At 39.4% G+C, this 19,223-nt stretch overlaps 2 protein-coding genes across 2 annotated transcripts; one reads left to right on the top strand and one right to left on the bottom strand.

Moving 5' to 3' along the window:
* Positions 1 to 485: 485 nt before the first annotated feature.
* Positions 486 to 12,725, bottom strand: snrnp40 (small nuclear ribonucleoprotein 40 (U5)). The gene is made up of 10 exons (XM_031323184.2): positions 12,480 to 12,725; positions 11,392 to 11,521; positions 11,186 to 11,279; positions 10,220 to 10,385; positions 5,969 to 6,091; positions 4,667 to 4,787; positions 4,479 to 4,561; positions 2,348 to 2,409; positions 1,182 to 1,285; positions 486 to 769 (listed from the first exon to the last, which is right to left on the bottom strand). Exons 1-10 carry the CDS (start codon positions 12,588 to 12,590, stop codon positions 720 to 722), a joined length of 1,044 nt encoding a protein of 347 aa, XP_031179044.1. The 5' UTR covers positions 12,591 to 12,725; the 3' UTR covers positions 486 to 719.
* Positions 12,726 to 12,730: 5 nt separating this feature from the next.
* zcchc17 (zinc finger, CCHC domain containing 17) lies at positions 12,731 to 17,971 on the top strand. The gene is made up of 7 exons (XM_031323185.2): positions 12,731 to 12,843; positions 14,719 to 14,883; positions 16,120 to 16,220; positions 16,320 to 16,411; positions 16,502 to 16,602; positions 16,749 to 16,897; positions 17,259 to 17,971. The coding sequence occupies exons 2-7, from the start codon at positions 14,745 to 14,747 to the stop codon at positions 17,424 to 17,426; spliced, it is 750 nt and encodes a 249-aa protein (XP_031179045.1). The 5' UTR covers positions 12,731 to 12,843; positions 14,719 to 14,744; the 3' UTR covers positions 17,427 to 17,971.
* Positions 17,972 to 19,223: the final 1,252 nt, after the last annotated feature.

Genomic DNA, 19,223 nt, shown 5'->3' with positions numbered 1-19,223 from the left:
CACTTTGGAATTGCCTATTTGAAAGGTGCTAAACAAACTTGCCTTGCCTTACTGCAGAGGAAAGCTCCAAAATATTTCATTCTAATAGATGAAGTGACCCATAATCAAAGCCCTACTTAGCTAAGAAAACCCATGAACCATGTTCGTCGTGAAATAAGACTGGAGGGAAAAAAACAGCTGCAGTCACATGCCAGTGACACTATATAGTGCTAATTAAACTGACTTAATTCGTTAGATAGATAGATAGACAGACAGATAGACAGATAGATAGATATATAGATACTTTAGTATTCCTAAAAGGGAACAGGTTAAAGTAGTAGTGGATTAATTATATAAATAACTTGTTTTATCTGTGCATAAACAGATCACATTGTTCAACAGTTTTCCTATTTTTATTCATATCTGGTAGATAAAACCAGCAGCAGGTTGCATATAAAACTATTATAAATACAGGAAGGCATCATAATGACAAAATAATCTCAAACTTTTTAACAGAATACTCAAGTTTATTAAAAAGAAACAAATCAGAATAAAAAACAAGTCATTGTGGAGATTGTATGACTGATAATAAACTTCAAACACATCCTGAGGTTGTTCTGCGACAGGCTGATGCATATGAAATTACAGAGACTCCTAACCTTCTGTTTCCACTTCTAAGGCAGGACACTCGCTTGCAGGACACATACACACACAAACGCATATCCTAGTTAACAAACACCCTACTGAATTTCTCCCATGTAGAGCCTTTTATCACTGGAGCCAGACAGCACTGTGTAGAGGGACAAAGAGAAAGATAATTAAACTCTTATTGTTAAGTGTCATAACAGGGCTTTTGAGCCATGACAAATATGAGAGATGCACAAGTTTAAAGAATCAAACAAAATAATTTATTTAACAAAAGGAATAAGCAAGTAAACATAACAAATGAACACATAACATGGTATGTACTGTAAATGTCAGTAAGATCAGTATGTCTTGAGGTGAACTAACCCAAAATGTCAAATGAACACATGAGTGTTGGGCGACGAGCACATTCTGGCAAAACCACATGAATATTAAAACGATCTTCCCTCCAGATCTCATGGCTCTCTGCTCAAGATTACTGCGTAAATATCTCTATTCCATTCTTCTAACGTGTATTACCGCATGTATCCTGAGAAAGAAACAGTAGTTTGACTCACCTATAGGCTCCTCTGGATGAAATGCCACTTCGTTGACTGAGCCGGCATGGCCCGGCAGCTTGTACAGGATTCTACGTGATGTGGTGTCCCAGATATACACAAATCTATAAACACAGACAACAGAATGACTCCTAATGTGAGAGAGCTGAGACATATGAGACTGAATGATTATGGTATTTTTATTACAATACATTTTGTGCTGTGTATTTATATCAAGTTATGCTGTTGTTGGTGGATTTAGAGAAGTTGAAAGAGGTCAATTGCACAGAGAATATTACAGCTAGCTTGCAATTTAAGATTTAGACGTATTTAAAAAGATAAACCTGTTATAATGTACTTATTAAATTAACGTTTTATAAGTCTGGAAACAAACTAGGTGGGTTTAATGCATGTTTACGTCTCATCTCGAAGTAAGTTCAACAGAAGCACAACCTCTTAAAAAGGCATATACTGTTAAACGGGTTGCCAGATTGAATGTCTACATGAGAAAATGAGGAATGAAAGTGAGCTTTTCTGGAGGGCTCCTAAGAAGCTAAGTACTGGGGAGAAGCGTATACTATGTGCTTATGGTGTGTTTATTTGGTTTACAGTTTATTGTCTATTTCATTGTGTTGTCTTGAATGTTATGGTTATTATGTTATCTTGTCTGGGTAGGTGGTGATGACAACGAGTGCGATGGGGGTGAATGAATAAAAACTGTTAATCTTAAAAAAATGCATATATATATTTTGTCAACAAATAAGGTTATGATGCATATGTATGCAGTATATGAGTGTCTGTGTGTATATAGGAATACTTATAGTTGTTCATATGTTGGTACAGCATTAATTTCTTTTTTTAAATCAGTAACATTCTATACATTTTTTGTATACACACATAATTTACTTAAATATTTGTTTATCCCCGTGTTATTCTCTTTTTAACCCTTTTTTTGTTAATAAAAGGAAAGAAAAGGCATATAAGACAACATAATGTTAAAACATGTAAGTGGTACTTTAGTCAAGGACTGTATCTCTTCTCTCAAAAAAAAGTTGAAAGATGAAAATATTTTATAATCACAGTAACAAAATGAATTTTCCCCCTTTACTAGATAAACCTTTAGCATACAGTATGTGTGTGCACAAGCATGTAAACGAGGTGTGCGTGTTTGTTTCGTTGCCTCTCACCTGTCAGCTGAGCCGGCAGCTATCTTACTGCCGTCAGTAGACCAGGAGCACCTCAGCAAATTCTGAAAGACAGATGTCGGAAACTGCATTAGCAAGATGACACAAGCATTCTACGTGTGACCTGCTGTTACAGTAATAAGATGAAAGATGAACTTTTCTTGATCAGAAAGTAGGGCTGCACAATATATCGTTTTTTTATCTGCATCGCAATATTAACTGGCACAATATACACATCGAGAAAGGTTGAGACATATTGGGTAAGACACTTAGAGATTTATTGTGTTATCTGAAAGGAAATATCAGTAGAAAACTGCACTTTATTCTTTTTTTAGTGGTGTCTTTTATAGTCAATTCCATGTTCAATTTGTTCAATAAAAGAATGTTGGAACTTATTTCCTTTTATTTGTTTTAAATTCAACAAGCAATTTGTTGTATTTCAGCAGAATACTGGAAGGAGCAGACGTGCAGAATTGAGTACACTACCAGTTTATTTATCGCAAGTAACATCGTTATCGCGATATTCAACAACGTTATCGCATATCGCACATTTTCCTCATATCGTGCAGCCCTATTAGAAAGGACAGCAGAGTGATGGGTGAGGCAGGGGAGGATGAAAGGAGATTTCGTGCAACCGTGGTTGACAACAGGCAACACACCGCCAGCAAGACTGCAGCGGTTAGTCACTTATGCACAAAGTTATAGACTATCAGTTCACAGGATATAAGTACCAAATGCTGTTTACTTGCAAGTTAGAAAGTGACATGTTTTGATGCATTTTTCAGAATAGAAAATCTTTGAAAATGACAGTGGCAAACTCTGCTGGGTGGTAAAAATGATTATACAGTTCAGTATAATCCTTCACCCTGGAAGGTATTGTTATATCAGTCTAGTGTCTTTAGCGAAGTGGGAGTGGTTAGCTGATGGACAGGTTCAGATTGACACGTCACATGAGGGGGCGTGTTTGTGTGATGCTGATTTATAGTGCGTTCCATTTGTACTCGAAACTCGGATTTTCCGAGGTCAAAGTCGGAAACACGACCCCTGACCTCGGATTTCCAAGTTCGGAACTCGGGCAACCACGAGTACCCCAAGCTAAAAATCCAACATGTCTGCTCCGTGCATCAACAGTTGTGAAAGCTGTAGTAACTACAGTTATCAGCACTTCTTATAGCGCTGTCCATATTCTATCTGTGGACAATGTTGTTACTCCGTTTGTATGCCCAAAAACAAACAAAACAAACAAAAACAGTTCTTATAAACTGGCATTGCTAACAATGGCTAACCTGGCTAGAGCTAATGAAAACAATAAAAATCTGACTTGTAAATGGAACGCATGTAACTCGGGTGTGACGTCATTCCCAGCTTCGGCTTCCGAGTTCCGAGGTAAATGGAAAGCACTATTAACCCAGCCCAAGGGGCAGGCGGGAGAGATTTACTGAGGAAGAGACTTGTGGAGGAGATTCAGATTGAGATTGATTCCGGAAGATGAAGCAAGCACGCTGCAGGCTGAAGCTGAGAAGCCACGCCACCACAAGGAAAACACTATTGGATATAGAGACACTGAGAGAAAGATGGTTTTCTGATTGAAGGGACGTTTTCTTGTTTCCCACAATACTATTTTTGTAAATACACCTTTTAAAACCTGAACTGCACACAAAGGAGCGGGCTGGCAGAGAAGGCAACGAGAAACGCTGGAGCTGCTCAGAGCACGCGAGCAGGCTGTCGCTCCCGAAGAACGACATCAGCAGGCCTGGCTCCAGAACGTCAATCGAAACAGCGGCTGGGTGAGTCAGTTTAACACAGCACAAACCCTCTAGAAGTAGGAAAGATATACACTCATCTAGGCCAGCTTAGGTCTCACTGTCACGTTAAAAGGCACATACGCAGGGAGAGGAGACAATATACAGTAATTAATGTTGCGAGCTAGGTTAGCCTTTAGCAGCTGTGTTTTGTTGTTCAACGAGCCTAGGTTAGCTTAAGCATTGTTACAATTGGGGGCTTTCGTCCGGAAATTGAACGTTCGCGTGTGTTATTTAGCTTTAGCTGCGTTGCAGTATCAACAATGGAAAGAAGTATCAGTGCTGTAAGTTCAGGTAGACTACATACTGGGTCAGATAATTATTTATGTTACCTTTTCAAAGTTGTGAACGTTGCCCTGGAAAATCTTCACACATCTCTCCTTTGGTGCAAATGGTCGAACATCCCAAATACGCACTACACAAAGACAAAGGCCAAATCAAGGATTCAGCCATAGAATATTTAGTGTTATGAGCTGAGAAAAGACCGTTCTTATACTCTAAATATACACAAACTTCCCACCTGTGTTGTCCATGGAGTTTGAGAGAAGGTATGATCCCTCAGAGCTCAGGCTGAGTCCAGTTACTGAGTCCCCATGGCCGTGCATATTGTAGATCAGTTTGTTCTGCCTCAGGTCCCACACCTGCACAACACAAAACACAGCTGTTAGCAGGGTTTATACAACAGAACATATTGTATATAGGCCAAAATGTGAAGAGCAACGAGTAGAACCAGTTGTCATGATTGTGGTTTGAGTCTAGGGGAAAAAGAAAAAAAATCTTACAGCACATGAGCACACTAAAAACATCAACTTTAAAATCAGACAGGAGCCTGCAGAAGGGTTTGTAGGTAAAAGAATGAGACATAAAACACAAATGTAATTCTTGAATATCATTATAAAAGATGAGTGAGGCGGATGTAGCAGTGAATTGACCATTTTATAAGATTAGCTGCACCTGAACTAAATGAACTAAATACTGTATTTAAGCACCTTATTTTATACTTTGTTATGGCCGAATTTCAAATGCAATGCACTAGTAAGGTTAGGGAGTTAGGGAAAAACCAGCAGTTAGGGAGAGACAACATACAAAACACAGCAACACAGCACCCTGACCATGTCCATTTTCTTCTGGTTTGGTTTCCTTTTATGGTTTGTTTACTTTATGTATTTTTTGTACAGCTTCCAGCGGCCACGGGTTCAACTCCGACTTGCGGCCCTTTGCTGCATGTCATTCCCCCTCTCTCTCCCCTTTCAAAAAACATTATCTGTACTGATTACTCTTGACTTTCTGACTAGTTGGGTACATGCTCCTGATATATTCCTATCTAAACCACAGATATTTAAGTAAGCCCATTGACGAAATGTAAAAGCTTTGAAATTTCTTGCACCATGCCGGCCATGCTATCTTGGACATCTGTGTCCTATATCTCTACTACCAAATTTATTTCCATGACTTCTTCACAGTTGATGATTCCATGATCATTATTTGCCAGCAGAGCTGGACGATAAAACGAGAATTTCGAGATGCCAGCAATAGCAGTCACTGAACGACCTATTTTGGCCATGCTGATATGTCTTGTAAAAGCTTTTCCCAGGTGCTTTCAGAAATTACTATTGTCAATTAATTGTTAGAGATAACCATACGTTATTGTGATATTGATTTTTTTTACTTCCCATCCAAATTTTGCCAGCATCAACAATATGCATTGATGTCTTTGAATCTCTCAGATCTGATCATGAGATTTTAAAAGAAAAAGATTTTCCAGGACATTATCATTTTCAGTGTAATTCCCAGGTTTTCTGTGTATGCTGGAGTCCAGTACCTTGATGTCGTTGTCGATGCCTCCCGACAGGATCTGATCACTGGTGTCATTGAATGTCGCGGCCAGCACCTGGTAGGTGTTCTGGAAAGTGTGGATCGCCCCTTTCTTACGAATGTCCCACAGCTACAACAGTGACAAACACATGTAGAAAGATAAACAGAACAGGACACAGGAAAGTAATCGGAGTACAGGAGGGACAAATGTAAGATTTATTTCATGGAATGACAAGGGTTTGAACGGACCTGTAAAGTGAGCTAGAATATTTGCACACCTTAAACTTCTAAAATGTGAAGTTGCTTTTTTGCAAGAAACACACTTAATGGTTAAAGACCACATCAGATTAAAAAAAACATGGGTTGGCCAAATTTTTCACTCAAGTTTCAACTCCAGGTCATGTGGCGCAGCAATCATAATTCATAAAAAAAACACTCTTCAACGCCACAAAAATTATATCTGACCCAAATGGCCGTTTTATTATTGTTTCAGGGTCCCTCTATCACAAACCTGTCCTGCTGGTTAACGTATATGCACCCAACTGTGACGATGAGAAATTCATAGAAAAAGTAATCTCATCCATACCTGACTTAACTTATTAGGGACTCACGCTCCCTACTTTTTGGAGGCGACCTGAACTGTACAATTAACCCTTCCTTATACCGCTCCAGCCCAAAGTCTAAAATCCCCTCAAAAATGGCTAAAAAATTGTCTTCGTTTATGAACCAAATTGGATGTTTTGACCCCTGGCGCTTTCGCTTCCCTCATAGTAAAGTATTCTCTTTTTTTCACATGTTCACCATTCGTATAGCAGAATCGATTATTTTTTCATAGACAGTACGTGTATTACTCCCCTTTGTTAAAAACATAGAATATTCCACCATAATTGAGTCCGACCATGCCCCAGTAATATTAGATCTTTCCTTTCCACTTAACTCTGCCGACCGGGCCCCATGGAGATTTGATACTGCACTACTGACAGACGAAGGATTCTGCCAAATGATTTCGTCAGCCACTGATAATTTCCTAGAAACCAACAACAAGGATAATATCTCCCCCTACTTGCTCTGGCAGACTCTTAAAGTGGTAATAAGGAGGGATATTATCTTTTACACATCTAGGGTGAAAAAAGCTAGGAAGCAAGAACAAGAACAACTTCTCAGTTCAATACTTGACATAGACCGTCAATACTCTGCCTCTCCCACCCCGGAACTGTATAAAAATAAGCTGGATCTTCAAATCAAATATGACTTATTATCGTCTGAAAAGACAGAACGTATATTGCTGAAATCACGAGGCTTTGTCTATGAACACGGCAAAAAGGCTGGCAGACTGCTAGCGCATCAATTAAAATGTAAGTCTTCCGATCAACAGATTACACAAATACAAAAAGAAAACGGGGAGCTTACTACAGACCCCCTCGAAATCAACAATACTTTCAAGGCATTTTATTCAAAACTCTATACCTCAGAAGCACCTAGTGTTGATGCCGATATGCAAAACTTTTTTACGAATTTAAACACCCCTGTTATCAGTTCTGCCCATAAAGCAGAACTAGAACTACACCTTCGACTAACAGAAATTTCAAATGCGATTTCGGCAATGCAAAGCGGCAAGGCCCCGGGTCCCGATGGATATCCAATTGAATTTTATCAAACATTTTCAACCAAATTAGCGCCACTTATTCTAGAAATTCTATTCTAGAAGTACCAGAAGTGGTTATCTCCCTGGATGCAGAGAAGGCTTTTGACAGAGTGGAGTGGGCGTACTTATTTGAATGTCTGCAGGCCTTTGGTTTTGGACCAACTTTTATTGCCTGGATTAAACTTCTATATGCCTCACCAAAGGCATCAGTAGTCACGAACGGGAAGCGATCTGAATTTTTTTCATTATCAAGAGGGACACATCAGGGGTGCCTGCATCCTCGGAAATAATTGGAATTTCTAGATGGGGGAGGGAACACAAGGTGGCTCTATATGCCGACGACTTACTGTTGTATGTGTCTGATCCGGTGCGGTGTGTTTCCCACATAGTCCAGGCGTTGCATAGATTTGGTATCTTTTCGGGATATAAGACCAACCTTACGAAAAGCGAGTGCTTCCCAGTGAACAACCTAGCTCTTGCAATTCCACAAAAGGACCTGCCATTCCACCTGAATCAGTCAATATTACACAGACTTTCCCTAAACTATACAAAGATAACTTCATACCCCTCATTGATAAAATATAAAACAATTTACAGAATTGGAGGTCCACTAATCTTTCACTGGCTGGAAAGATCAACTGTATTAAAATGAACGTGTTACCCCGATTCCTCTATCTTTTTCAATGTCTCCCTATATTCCTCCCAAAATCTTTTTTTCAGTCCATTGATAAAACTATATCATCATTCATTTGGGGAGGTAAAGCCCCTAGATTACAGAAAAGGCTTCTTCAGCGACATCGATCCCAGGGACTGGGTTTACCAAATTTGCTTCACTATCACTGGGCGGCTAATATTCAGAAAATCATATACTGGCTTCATGCTCCAAAGCTGTCGTGGTGTGAAATAGAAAATGAGTCATGCATTCTGGCATCCCTTCCCGCCTTGGTTACTTCGAGTCTCCCTCTGTCTACTTCACCCTATACCTCTAACCCTGTTGTTATCAATACTTTACGAATTTGGTCACAATTTTGAAACCACTTCGGTTTAAGAGATTTCACTCATCTCATCTTTCCTATCTGTGATAATCATCTTTTTGTTCCGCCTAGATTAGATAACACCTTTGCCCTGTGGAATAGACTTGGCCTCTCCAAATTTAAGGATCTCTACAGCGAAGGTGTATTCTCTACCTTTAGTCATCTCTCTCAAAAATTCAACCTCCCCAGCTCAAGTTGTTTCCGATATTTCCAGATCCGACACTTTATGCAAAATCTAGATTCAAACTTCCCCAATGCACCTCAACCTACTGCTATGGATGACATCTTCCAAATTCCCTTCAATTTAAAAGGCTTCATTGCGAGAATCTATTCCAACATATCATCTCTCGGAGACACCTCTCTCAATAGAATTAAAGGGAAATGGGAGGAGGAGCTTGGGGATGTAATACCTGAGGAATCCTGGACTGATGCTCTGAAGAGAGTTAATGGAACTACTTCATGTGCTAGGTTAGGTGTAATTCAGTTTAAAGTATTGCACCGTACCCACTTCTCCAAGTCTAGGCTGGCCAGAATTTATCCTGAGGCGGATGAGAATTGTAGCAGATGTCATGTCGCCCCGGCAACATTAACACACATGTTCTGGTCATGTTCTTCCCTCTTGGATTACTGGTCAGAGGTCTTCAGAATACTTTCACAGGCACTATCCTTAAATTTGCAACCTAACGCCTACTCTGCCATCTTTGGTATAGTGCCAGCTGACCAACGGATTATCAATAGGCATAAGGACATTATAGCATTTACAACTCTACTTGCCCGCCGAAGGATATTGTTGCACTGGAAATCCCCCATACCACCCAGCACCTCCTTATGGATGAGTGACCTTATGCTCCATTTAAGTCTTGAAAGGATCAAATACACACTTAGAGGGTCTAAAGACCTATTCTATTCTACCTGGAACCCAGTAATGTCTTTCATAAACAAACTTAAAACCCTCCCTGATAATTAATGAATCCACAAGTACTAGATCCTGAGGGGTGACGCACGATGTTGCATAGCAAGCACGGCCTCCTCATTTATTTTCAAGCTTTACTTCCAAATTAGCTGCTTCCACCCTCTTTTCTTTCTGTTTAATTCTTCATACCTGTTGAATGATACCTTCACCTATTAATATCATAACCTTTATCTATTTATCTACTTATTTAATCTCCTTAGACTGGGATGCACTGGATGTTGTAGGGAGGGGGGATGGGTGGGTGGGGGTTGTATTTGTTTATTTGTTTATGTGTTCTGTAAAAAATCCAAAAGTATTGTCCTTCTATATAACTGTCTTTCTGTACCTTGTTCTCAATACAAAGATAGTTGAAAAAAAAGAAAGATAAACAGGAGCCTGATCAGACCAAACAACTGAACTGAAGTATTTGAGATAAATTTGTGACAAACATAATATTATCATCATAATCATTTTCCAAAACATCGTCTATTATTGAGATGAGTGAGTTGGGGTTAAATCTCCCAAAAACGTAACCCAATTATCTAGGATAAAATATTTCTAATTACAAATTATCTAATATCTACACAAGCCAATTTATTTACACTAATTTGCAGCTGGAAATCTCACCTTGACTGTACCGTCATCACTGCCGGTGCAGACGAGTTGGGGCCCTCGGCGGGCCGGGTAGCAGGTGTTAACGAAGGAGGTGTGGCCCTTCAGACGTTTGATCCTCTCGCCTGTTTCACTGTCCCATACACCTACAGTCTTGTCTGTGCTCGCCGAAAACAGCATGCTGAAATACACAGCAAGAAAACACAGTTGGTCAACTCTTTCTAGTCATATTTATCAACCTGCTGGTTTAACCCATGAATTAAGAAGCATGAGTTTGACATGTCTCTTGCCAATTATCTCAGCCAGCTATTAAACTTTAACAAACGGGAACTGTGTGTTATCCTTCATTGATTGCCCTAACTAGATTAAACACTTTTGCTTGGTAGTGCTTGGTTTGGACCTATATGAGTGATGAATAGCTGATAATGTTACAAACTTTATGACACTGAAGCTGCCAATATTTGCAGCTACTGTAACCATGTTTTATTCTGACAGCTGTCATTCAAAAAGTTCCATGGATTGTGTGTTACTATAATTGTTGCATGCATATAAAACAATGATTACATCATAATATCAAAAGAATATAATTTGACACAAAAGGTACAACCTCTATATACTCATACTCCATCATGGACTCATTGTTTTGACAAGCTCCAACACTGAAATAACATAACAATTTAAACGTTTTGACTTATTCTAGACTGGTGCTGGATCAAAAATAGATACTTAAGTTGTGATTATTGAGAGGATCAGGATGAAACCAATACCATATTGTAGGTGTTCAAGACAGACTAATCTAGACATCACATTTTTTTTCTCCAAAAAATTAATTCCATACCTACTAACTTTCCGTTTTTTCTTTCTGTTTGTTTACTCACAACTTCGGATTTATGCTATATTAACAAATAAGATATTTGTTAATAAAGCGTATTATTTTGAGTGACGTTTATGACGTTTTACTTTATCTGTGATCGTTCATACCTGCCATCTGTGTTGTAGTGCAGCTCCATCACTGCTCCACTGTGGCCCTTCATAGTGGCATAATTGTCACAATCTCCATACACATTCCACATCACTGTAGCAAAGAAAAAGAGTGTACAACATGTTATTCACAGTAACAGAGTATGAATAAGTTTAACAAGAATGTGTGAACTGCAGGATTGTCTCTTTAATTCTTAATATCTTACAAATGAGCCTGTCAAATCCTGAGGAAGCCAACGTGGCTCCGTTGGGGTGAAACTTGCAGCAATAGACCTCGCCCTCGTGGCCAGACATCAGCATAATGGGAGCCTGCAGGCTGGAGCTCCGTGGGGGACCCTATGGAAGACACATAAAAGGTAAAATATAGTGGCATTAGAGCCTAACAGACCAATAATAGTTTATCCATGGTAAATGTGTATCAGCATGTGTCAACCAATAAGTAATATTAAATTGCAGTACAGAAATGCCAAAGAAGTGTTTGAGGTTATTCAGAAACAGCGTTGTCTTTACATAGTTTGTCTAGGGGAGAGCACTGACGTTGAAGTTATACCGTATTACAAAACGAATATCAGCCATTCATCATAGGATTATTTAGCTTTTAAATATCGATATTGACCATAGAGATCCAGTATCATGGCCTGGGCTATGTTGAGTATCAATAGTTATTCATAATAACTAAATAGGTAAGCTGTCCAGTTGATGTTTATCACAGTGAACTGCATGATAATAAGAGGGCAAACAGGGCATGATGGCATTTTACAGAATTTCAGAAATCTGACATGGAGCTTAATCTGAAGTGTTATGTAAAATCTAAAGCCACAGCCTCCAAAATGAACATAAAATTGAATAAAAGACTCTTTTAAAAAAAAAAAAAAAATAACATTATAACCATCACAAATGTAGGATTTATTGCAAAAGTACGGCATTAGACTGCATTTGGTTTAGCTAGGTGTAGCTAAAAAAAACGTGCAGCTGTGTACATTACAATGGCAATACCTTTAAACATTATTAGTGTCACATAATCTATTTAAGTTTAAGATCCAGTTGATGTTCATCACTGTGCTGAACATGGTTCAATGTGAATAAAACACATCACAGTATTTCCTGCATTTGAGTCAATGTAATGTTATTTTCTTTTCCTGCTGGGGTTCCTGTTTATGCACCTCAATCCCTAGTGCAGTTAGTTCACTTAAGAACATGTTGGGTCTAGTAATTAATGACGGCCTACATGTTTTGGTCGCCTCTAACAAATAGCTTTGACTACTTTTCTAGTCACCAACGTTACTCTACGTACCATGGCCACGAGTTGCTGAGACTGAGCCGCCGCCACCAGCTCCGTCCGGGGCCGCTTCACTGCGGTAGGAACCACCGCCATGTCCGCCATTCTCTTCTTAGGTTCAATCATCCCGAATTAGTCAGCAAAGATCAGCAAAGGCGTTGAATTTAATGCTAGAATTTATAAAAAATAAATGGACGTCTTTCATTGAGGGACGTCGAGCTACGGAGAACCAACGAAGAGCAGTATGATACTTCTTCCGCTGGCTATGAGGCGTGTGATTGGTCAAAGTCTGCGCCGACTGCGCTGATTGGTTTACATGGCTTGTTGTTAACTGATCTGCACCGGATGTAAAACGGAACCAGCTTTGTTAATACGAAAGGTAACAGTATTCATTTATATTTTCTTCTGACTTCGCGCTACATTGTGCACCGTTCTTGTATTTATTTGGATATACACTTCGCGCACGGACCAATTATCCAGTTTATTTGTTTGTTTGTGTTTTGTCGGTTAGCTAGCTAGAAGACAATGCTTTAATCTAGCTAACGTTGGCTAACGTTAGCCTCACTGCTACTATTCACACTAAACTAATGTTACAACAGATGTAAAGTTAAGTTAGCCTACATCAGTTTTTATCATATTTAAGGTTCCTCTGCACACTGTTTACTCTCTGAATCTCAACCTACTCAACTATATTGTATCCCTATGTGAGAGAACTGCCGCATCTCTGCTAAATTTCAAAGAGGGATTTAATTGTGTTATTCACTGAAAATGAAATATTTTAAATAATTAACTTCCTCTAAAGTCGTAATATCAATAGTATTAATATATGTCATAATACTAAAAATATAAAACTCAAACCATTTCTAACCATGTAATGCAATGTTTGTTTATTTAGCAATTTATACGGTATACAGTTATGAAGACTTATAACTAGCCTAAATATAGTGTCCCTATTACAAACCATATTTAGTGTCATTCCTCCTGGTATGATTCAGCGATCCAAGAGGTTATGGTTTATTAGTTCAATTAAATTGGAAGGAAGGGACTATTTGGACAGATGCACTGGAATAGAGTATTCACTATATTTAATAAATGTTGTTATAGTTAAAGATGTTTCTTATGAAGCTGTTTATATATTATATCCTGTTAAAAGGTAGCCTAGAAATCTAGACGCACCCAGCCAACCAGCATCTTGATGTGGGTCTGGCTTGTCAGGCTAGTTAAAAGGTAAATTGTACAGAGATTTAAAGTAGACACTGATGTTATGTGTGTTTTCTGTAACTCTTGCAAGGCAAGGCAGCTTTATTTGTATAGCACATTTCAGCAACAGGGCAATTCAAAGTGCTTTACATAAAACATTAAAGAGCAGTTAGAAAACGATTAAAAAAAACCAAAGCAAATTAAAACATCAAAGTGCAGGTAAAAATGATAAAAAAAAAAAAAAACATTTCTCCGACCACAGGTCCTTATCTATGTCACACCCGCGTTGGAGAAATTCTCAGAAATATGTCCTTTATCTGTTCAAAAATATCACTAGATGAAAGACAAGAATAAAATTGACAGTGCAGTATAAGAAATTAGAAGAACTGAGAGATAAAATACGTGAATAAAAGTTACAGTGCAGTATAAGAAATTAAACATTAAAGAGCAGTTATAGAATGTCATACAGTGTCATCAATGCAACTTCAGTATAACAAATGAACAGTTTTTTAAAGAAAGGCAACATCAAAAAGATAGGTCTTCAGCTTTGATTTAAAAGAACTGAGAGTTTCTGCGGACCTGCAGTTATCTTGGAAGTTTGTTCCAGATATGTGGAGCGTAAAAACTGAACGCTGCTTTCCCCTGTTTAGTTCTGACTTTGGGGACAACAAGTAGACCTGTCCCAGACGACCTGAGAGGTCTGGGTGGTTCATAGTTTGCTAGCAGATCAGAAATGTATTTTGGCCCTAAACCGTTTAGTGATTTATAAACCAGCAAAAGTATTTTGAAATCAATTCTTTGAGGCACTGGAAGCCAGTGTAGAGACTTCAGAACTGGAGTGATGTGATCCACTTTCTTGGTCTTAGTGAGGACTCGAGCAGCAGCGTTCTGAAACAGCTGCAGCTTTCCCCCAAACACTTGATTTTTGGATCCATCTACAGGATTACCTGTGGACGAAAAACAACCTTATATGTCAATCTTGAAAAAAAACATCCTTTTTTCATTTTTATGATAGTACAAATGATTAAAATATGTTTCATTATCAATCTTCTAGATCAGCTCATTGATACCTGTGGGACAATGTCTGACAGTGATGGCCAAGGACAAGAGCCTGCTGGACTGGATGGTCTTCCACCAATGCACAGCATTTCCAAGGGAGAGGTGGTCTCTCTGCAGACCTATGGAGCCTTTGTCAGACTGCCAGGATACAAGAAGGAAGGTTGGCAAAAAGTGAATTCATCTCTATAGACTCTTATTGCAAACATGTACAAAGATCAGAGGGGAAAAAAGTCACAAATGCAAATTGAGTAAAATTAATCAAAATAATTTGAAGAAATAGTGCTGTAAAAGAGGGCAAAACCACCATAAAATACAGAATAGGTAGCAGAGACACAACACAATAAGAAAACCTCATTAGGGAAATATTGTAGAGCTTGCATGGGTGAAAACAGTTAAATCCACAGTAACATGGACAATTATAAGAAAACATAAAACAGAGGACAATGCAGTGGCAGAAATATGCTAAGTCAACACCTGCATTCACTGCCAGGTAAAACCACTGCATCAGATATGGGACTTTGGCCAGAGCCAAAGGCAATGCAGAATGCAGAATGTAGAGAATGCAGCAACCAAGAGGCAGCCCTCTTTCCCAGAGTCTAGTGCATGCATAGTGTCTGTGTCAGTCTGACAGTGCTGTCTCAGCGAGAGTTAGGAGAAGAGACTGCAAGGCACCTACATGATGCTACTAAAGTAGGATTTCAACATTTCCACAGAATTCCTTCTCTGATTGCTGGCAGTAAGGTAGCCAGCATCCTGCAATCTGTGGGCATGCCACAGCATATAACATATACACAAAGCAAGCCCATGTTTTTAATAGGTTGAATTATTTCTCACAAGTTAGCAAACTCAGTTTGAGTTCTGTGACTTCCTAGTAAAGGTTGTGCATGAGGGATTTGTGGTTGGCCAGGGCTGTTAAGAAGTGGAACAGATTGATGAAGTCGGATGTCATCAATATAATATATATTTACAATTACTTTTTTGATTATGATTTGTTGTGGCACAATTGTCCTTGACCTGCATGTCAAACTAAATACCTGCTGCCACCACTGGAGGGCAAACTAAGCAGAATTTACTGGGATAAATTCAACTTTCTAACCATGGTTCTGAGAAAATAATCTCTCTTTTTTTTTTTAAATGTTTATAAGAAAGTTTAAGATTGAAATATTTTATTTAAGTTATAACTGGTTTGAACTGGGAGTTCAGAATGGATGTAATGTGAAAATGCAAATGTCTTAAAGATTTCTAATGATCAGAAGAATCTTTGATTCTTGATGAAATTAAAGCATATATTTCATCATCAGCAAAACAAATGACATTTTCATTTGAAAGCAATTTCTGCTCAGCATTTTATATATTTCTTTGATTGACATCTACACTTATTCCCTCGCACATACAGGCCTCGTACATGTGAGTGAGATGTCAGCCACACGGATTGAGAATGCCTCAGAGGTTGTCGATATGGGGGAACAGGTGTGGATTAAAGTCATTGGGAGAGAGGTAACAACACACACACACACACACATACACACACACATACACACACCATGTGTCAGTGAAGTGAGCAGGATGACTGCAGCTCTGTTCACTGTCTCTCAGATTCGGGATGACAAGGTGAAGTTGTCCTTCTCAATGAAAGCTGTCAATCAGGGAACAGGGCAGGACTTGGACCCAAACAATGTTATGGCCGAGTAAGTACTCATAGTTTTATTTTGTTATATATGTGTTTCCATATGGGCATATGGACAGGTCTGTGTTCTATCATCTGTGTGTGATTGCAGGCAGGATGCGAGGCGCCGTAAGCAGTTTAGAGACCACACAGGCAACAGGATCACATTGGAGGCTGTACTCAACACAACATGCTCAAAGTGTGGATGCAAGGGTACGACAACAACATCAAATGAAACAACAGTCATATCATTAGAAAACAAAGAGACTGCATTGGTTTCCTACAATTTCTACTGGGAAATTTGCCTAAAATCCCTTTAAATTTGTGCAGCAGTTTTAATAAATTGTTACTCTTTTCAGGTCACTTCACAAAAGACTGTTTCTCTGCTCCGGGCTTGCAATACGCTCTTTTGCCTGAAGAGGACGAGGAAGAGCAACGGCAGCAGCAGCAGCAGACCTCCACTGTTTCAACACAGCAAGACTCAGACAAAAAGAAGAAGAAAAAGAAGGTCAATATGTGACAGTAAATGTCCCGCATGGCTATCACTTCCTTTTTTTTCTCCCCCCCAGCTCTCCTCCACCTTTCATTTTGTGTGAGTCATCTACTGCAACAACCTACACATCACTGTATGGCATGTCTGCGGTTGCTCATGCTGAAAGATACAAGACGGCTTCGTTGGAACTGTCAAAAGTGTTGTTTGAAAGATTCCAGTATGGTTTGGTGCTGATGCAAACAATTGTTTAGTCATTTAGTTTTGAGGTGTTGAAACTGCTGTCTGCTTCTTGCATAATTCTGTGTTGTCATTTTTCGTTCCACTTCATTTTATTGCCACACAAAACAAATGATCTTCTTGTATGTTTATCCTCCAGGAGAAGAAAATGAAGAAGAAGAGGAAGAGGGATAGGAAGGAGTCAGAGAGCGACAGCAGCAGCAGCGGCGAATGCAAATCTAAGAGGAGGCGCCACGAGCACACTCACGACAAAGAGGACAAAAAGAAGAAGAAACACAAGAAACACAGATCACACAAACACAGCTGAGACAGCCACACAAAATACATCTTCAGTCACACACTGCAGCTATCAGACAGACGCAAAAGAGGAAGTGGGTAGCACCAGACGAACTGACAGACTACCAGCTGTGTATGTTTTAATAATCTCTCCACCGACTGCTCATTATAGAAACCTTCATTGCTCATTATAGAAACTTTCATTTACATTTTCCTTACTGTCTCTCCATGTTGAAAGAATGCTAAGACTTTCTATTAAGTTTAAAGAATCAAAATAGGTCACAAAAATCAGGTGACAAGCCACACTTGTTCAAAAGTAACCTCTGGCTCCCCCTCAGAGGGAGGAGTTTACACAACATATGTAACCCAATAGGTGTAACCAGTATGACAGCAAGTGGTTATCCCTTTTGGAATCCAGATGTTGTTTACATCTATGCGGTTTAATTAAGCAGACATGAAGACCATAAAGCTGAATCTTGTGAGGATCTAACATGAAAAACCTTTAAATCAGCCACACAGAGAAAGCTATATTTACACACACACACACACACACACACACGCATAGGAAGTAGTAAATACGAACAGGATGTGTAATGCAGCACAAGCAAGCGTGACAGGAACTTCAAGCTATGATGATATCCTGGAACTGTCTGCCGCTTATTGTCTGTTTTTGTGAACATACAGTAGATGTGTGTGTTTGAGAGGTGTGTGTTTGTGTATCTTGCCTCCAGGGGACTGCTTGCAGGAGAAACGACCCTCTTCCTGCATGTCAACTGTTAACGCCATTAAATTTTATTTGTGAAGATAAAAAAAAATGCCACTTGATGTCTTTGTTCTTCAACCTTGATCTCACAATGCTGGTTGGGTCTGGTCCACCCTGGGGTCTCAGGCCAGAGGCCTATACTAGAATGTATAAAGCCAGGGCATACTACAAGATGCCCTGGCTTTATTTGTTACCCGGCTTCACTAACCCTAACAACCGCGGTCCGCACAAGCTGTGTCACGACGGTGGTTATTAAGTTAACTATTAACTCAATCAACCCAGGGTTTCCCAATCCAGCGACACGCGCGTTGACATAAAAGAGGCGGTGTTTGCACAGCATGACCAATCGCATCTAACAGAGCCGCATTTTTCATATAAGAAGAGCAAACTATAATTCTACATAAATATGAAGAACACAGACACGGTTTTACCTGCAAAACGCAATACAGTCGCTGCTTCCTAAAACAGGAATGAAAGCTGGCAACAAAAAAAAAGCCGACGCTGTTGATGCGTAAATCACAACGCTTATCAATATCACTTCCCCATCGGTCAGGCACAAGATCTGACCAGAATTACACTTGTGCTTTCCATAAACTGTCGTTGCTTTAGCCTTTTATTCCAGTTGCAACCCTGGCAGTGGAAGCGATCGTGAGAGCAAATAAAATATAGATAAAAACACAATTCAAAAGGATGTGCGCATTGGCAACACACGGCTCAACAAGCCGACAAGTAGCCTATACGTAATTCCCTGCGCTGAAAATCTATAGGCTATCTTTCATAAAAAAAAATACCCGTCAGGGAATGTTAACGGGGTTTCTCTAAGTGTTTTAACTTTTATGAGCGCACCTCTCTCTCAGCGCACCGAGCTCCACCTGATCTTCTAAGAACGGTGACGCCGTTATCAATCGAGTATTGATTGGTCAGTCGGCGGTGCTTTTACACCTCCCGACCAGGTTAGGTGTTCAGCATAAGTTACCACGGCGATTGAACCCGGTGACAAGTGATCCACCGTCGTGATACACAAAACCCTGGGTTGAACCTAAAGTTACCTCGTGAACGCCAAAT

The sequence above is a fragment of the Sander lucioperca genome, chromosome 16 (genome assembly GCF_008315115.2).
Source record: "Sander lucioperca isolate FBNREF2018 chromosome 16, SLUC_FBN_1.2, whole genome shotgun sequence".
NCBI lineage: Eukaryota > Metazoa > Chordata > Actinopteri > Perciformes > Percidae > Sander > Sander lucioperca.
The sequence above is the reverse complement of the archived record's forward strand: the minus strand, read 5'-3'. Positions and strand labels throughout refer to the sequence as shown.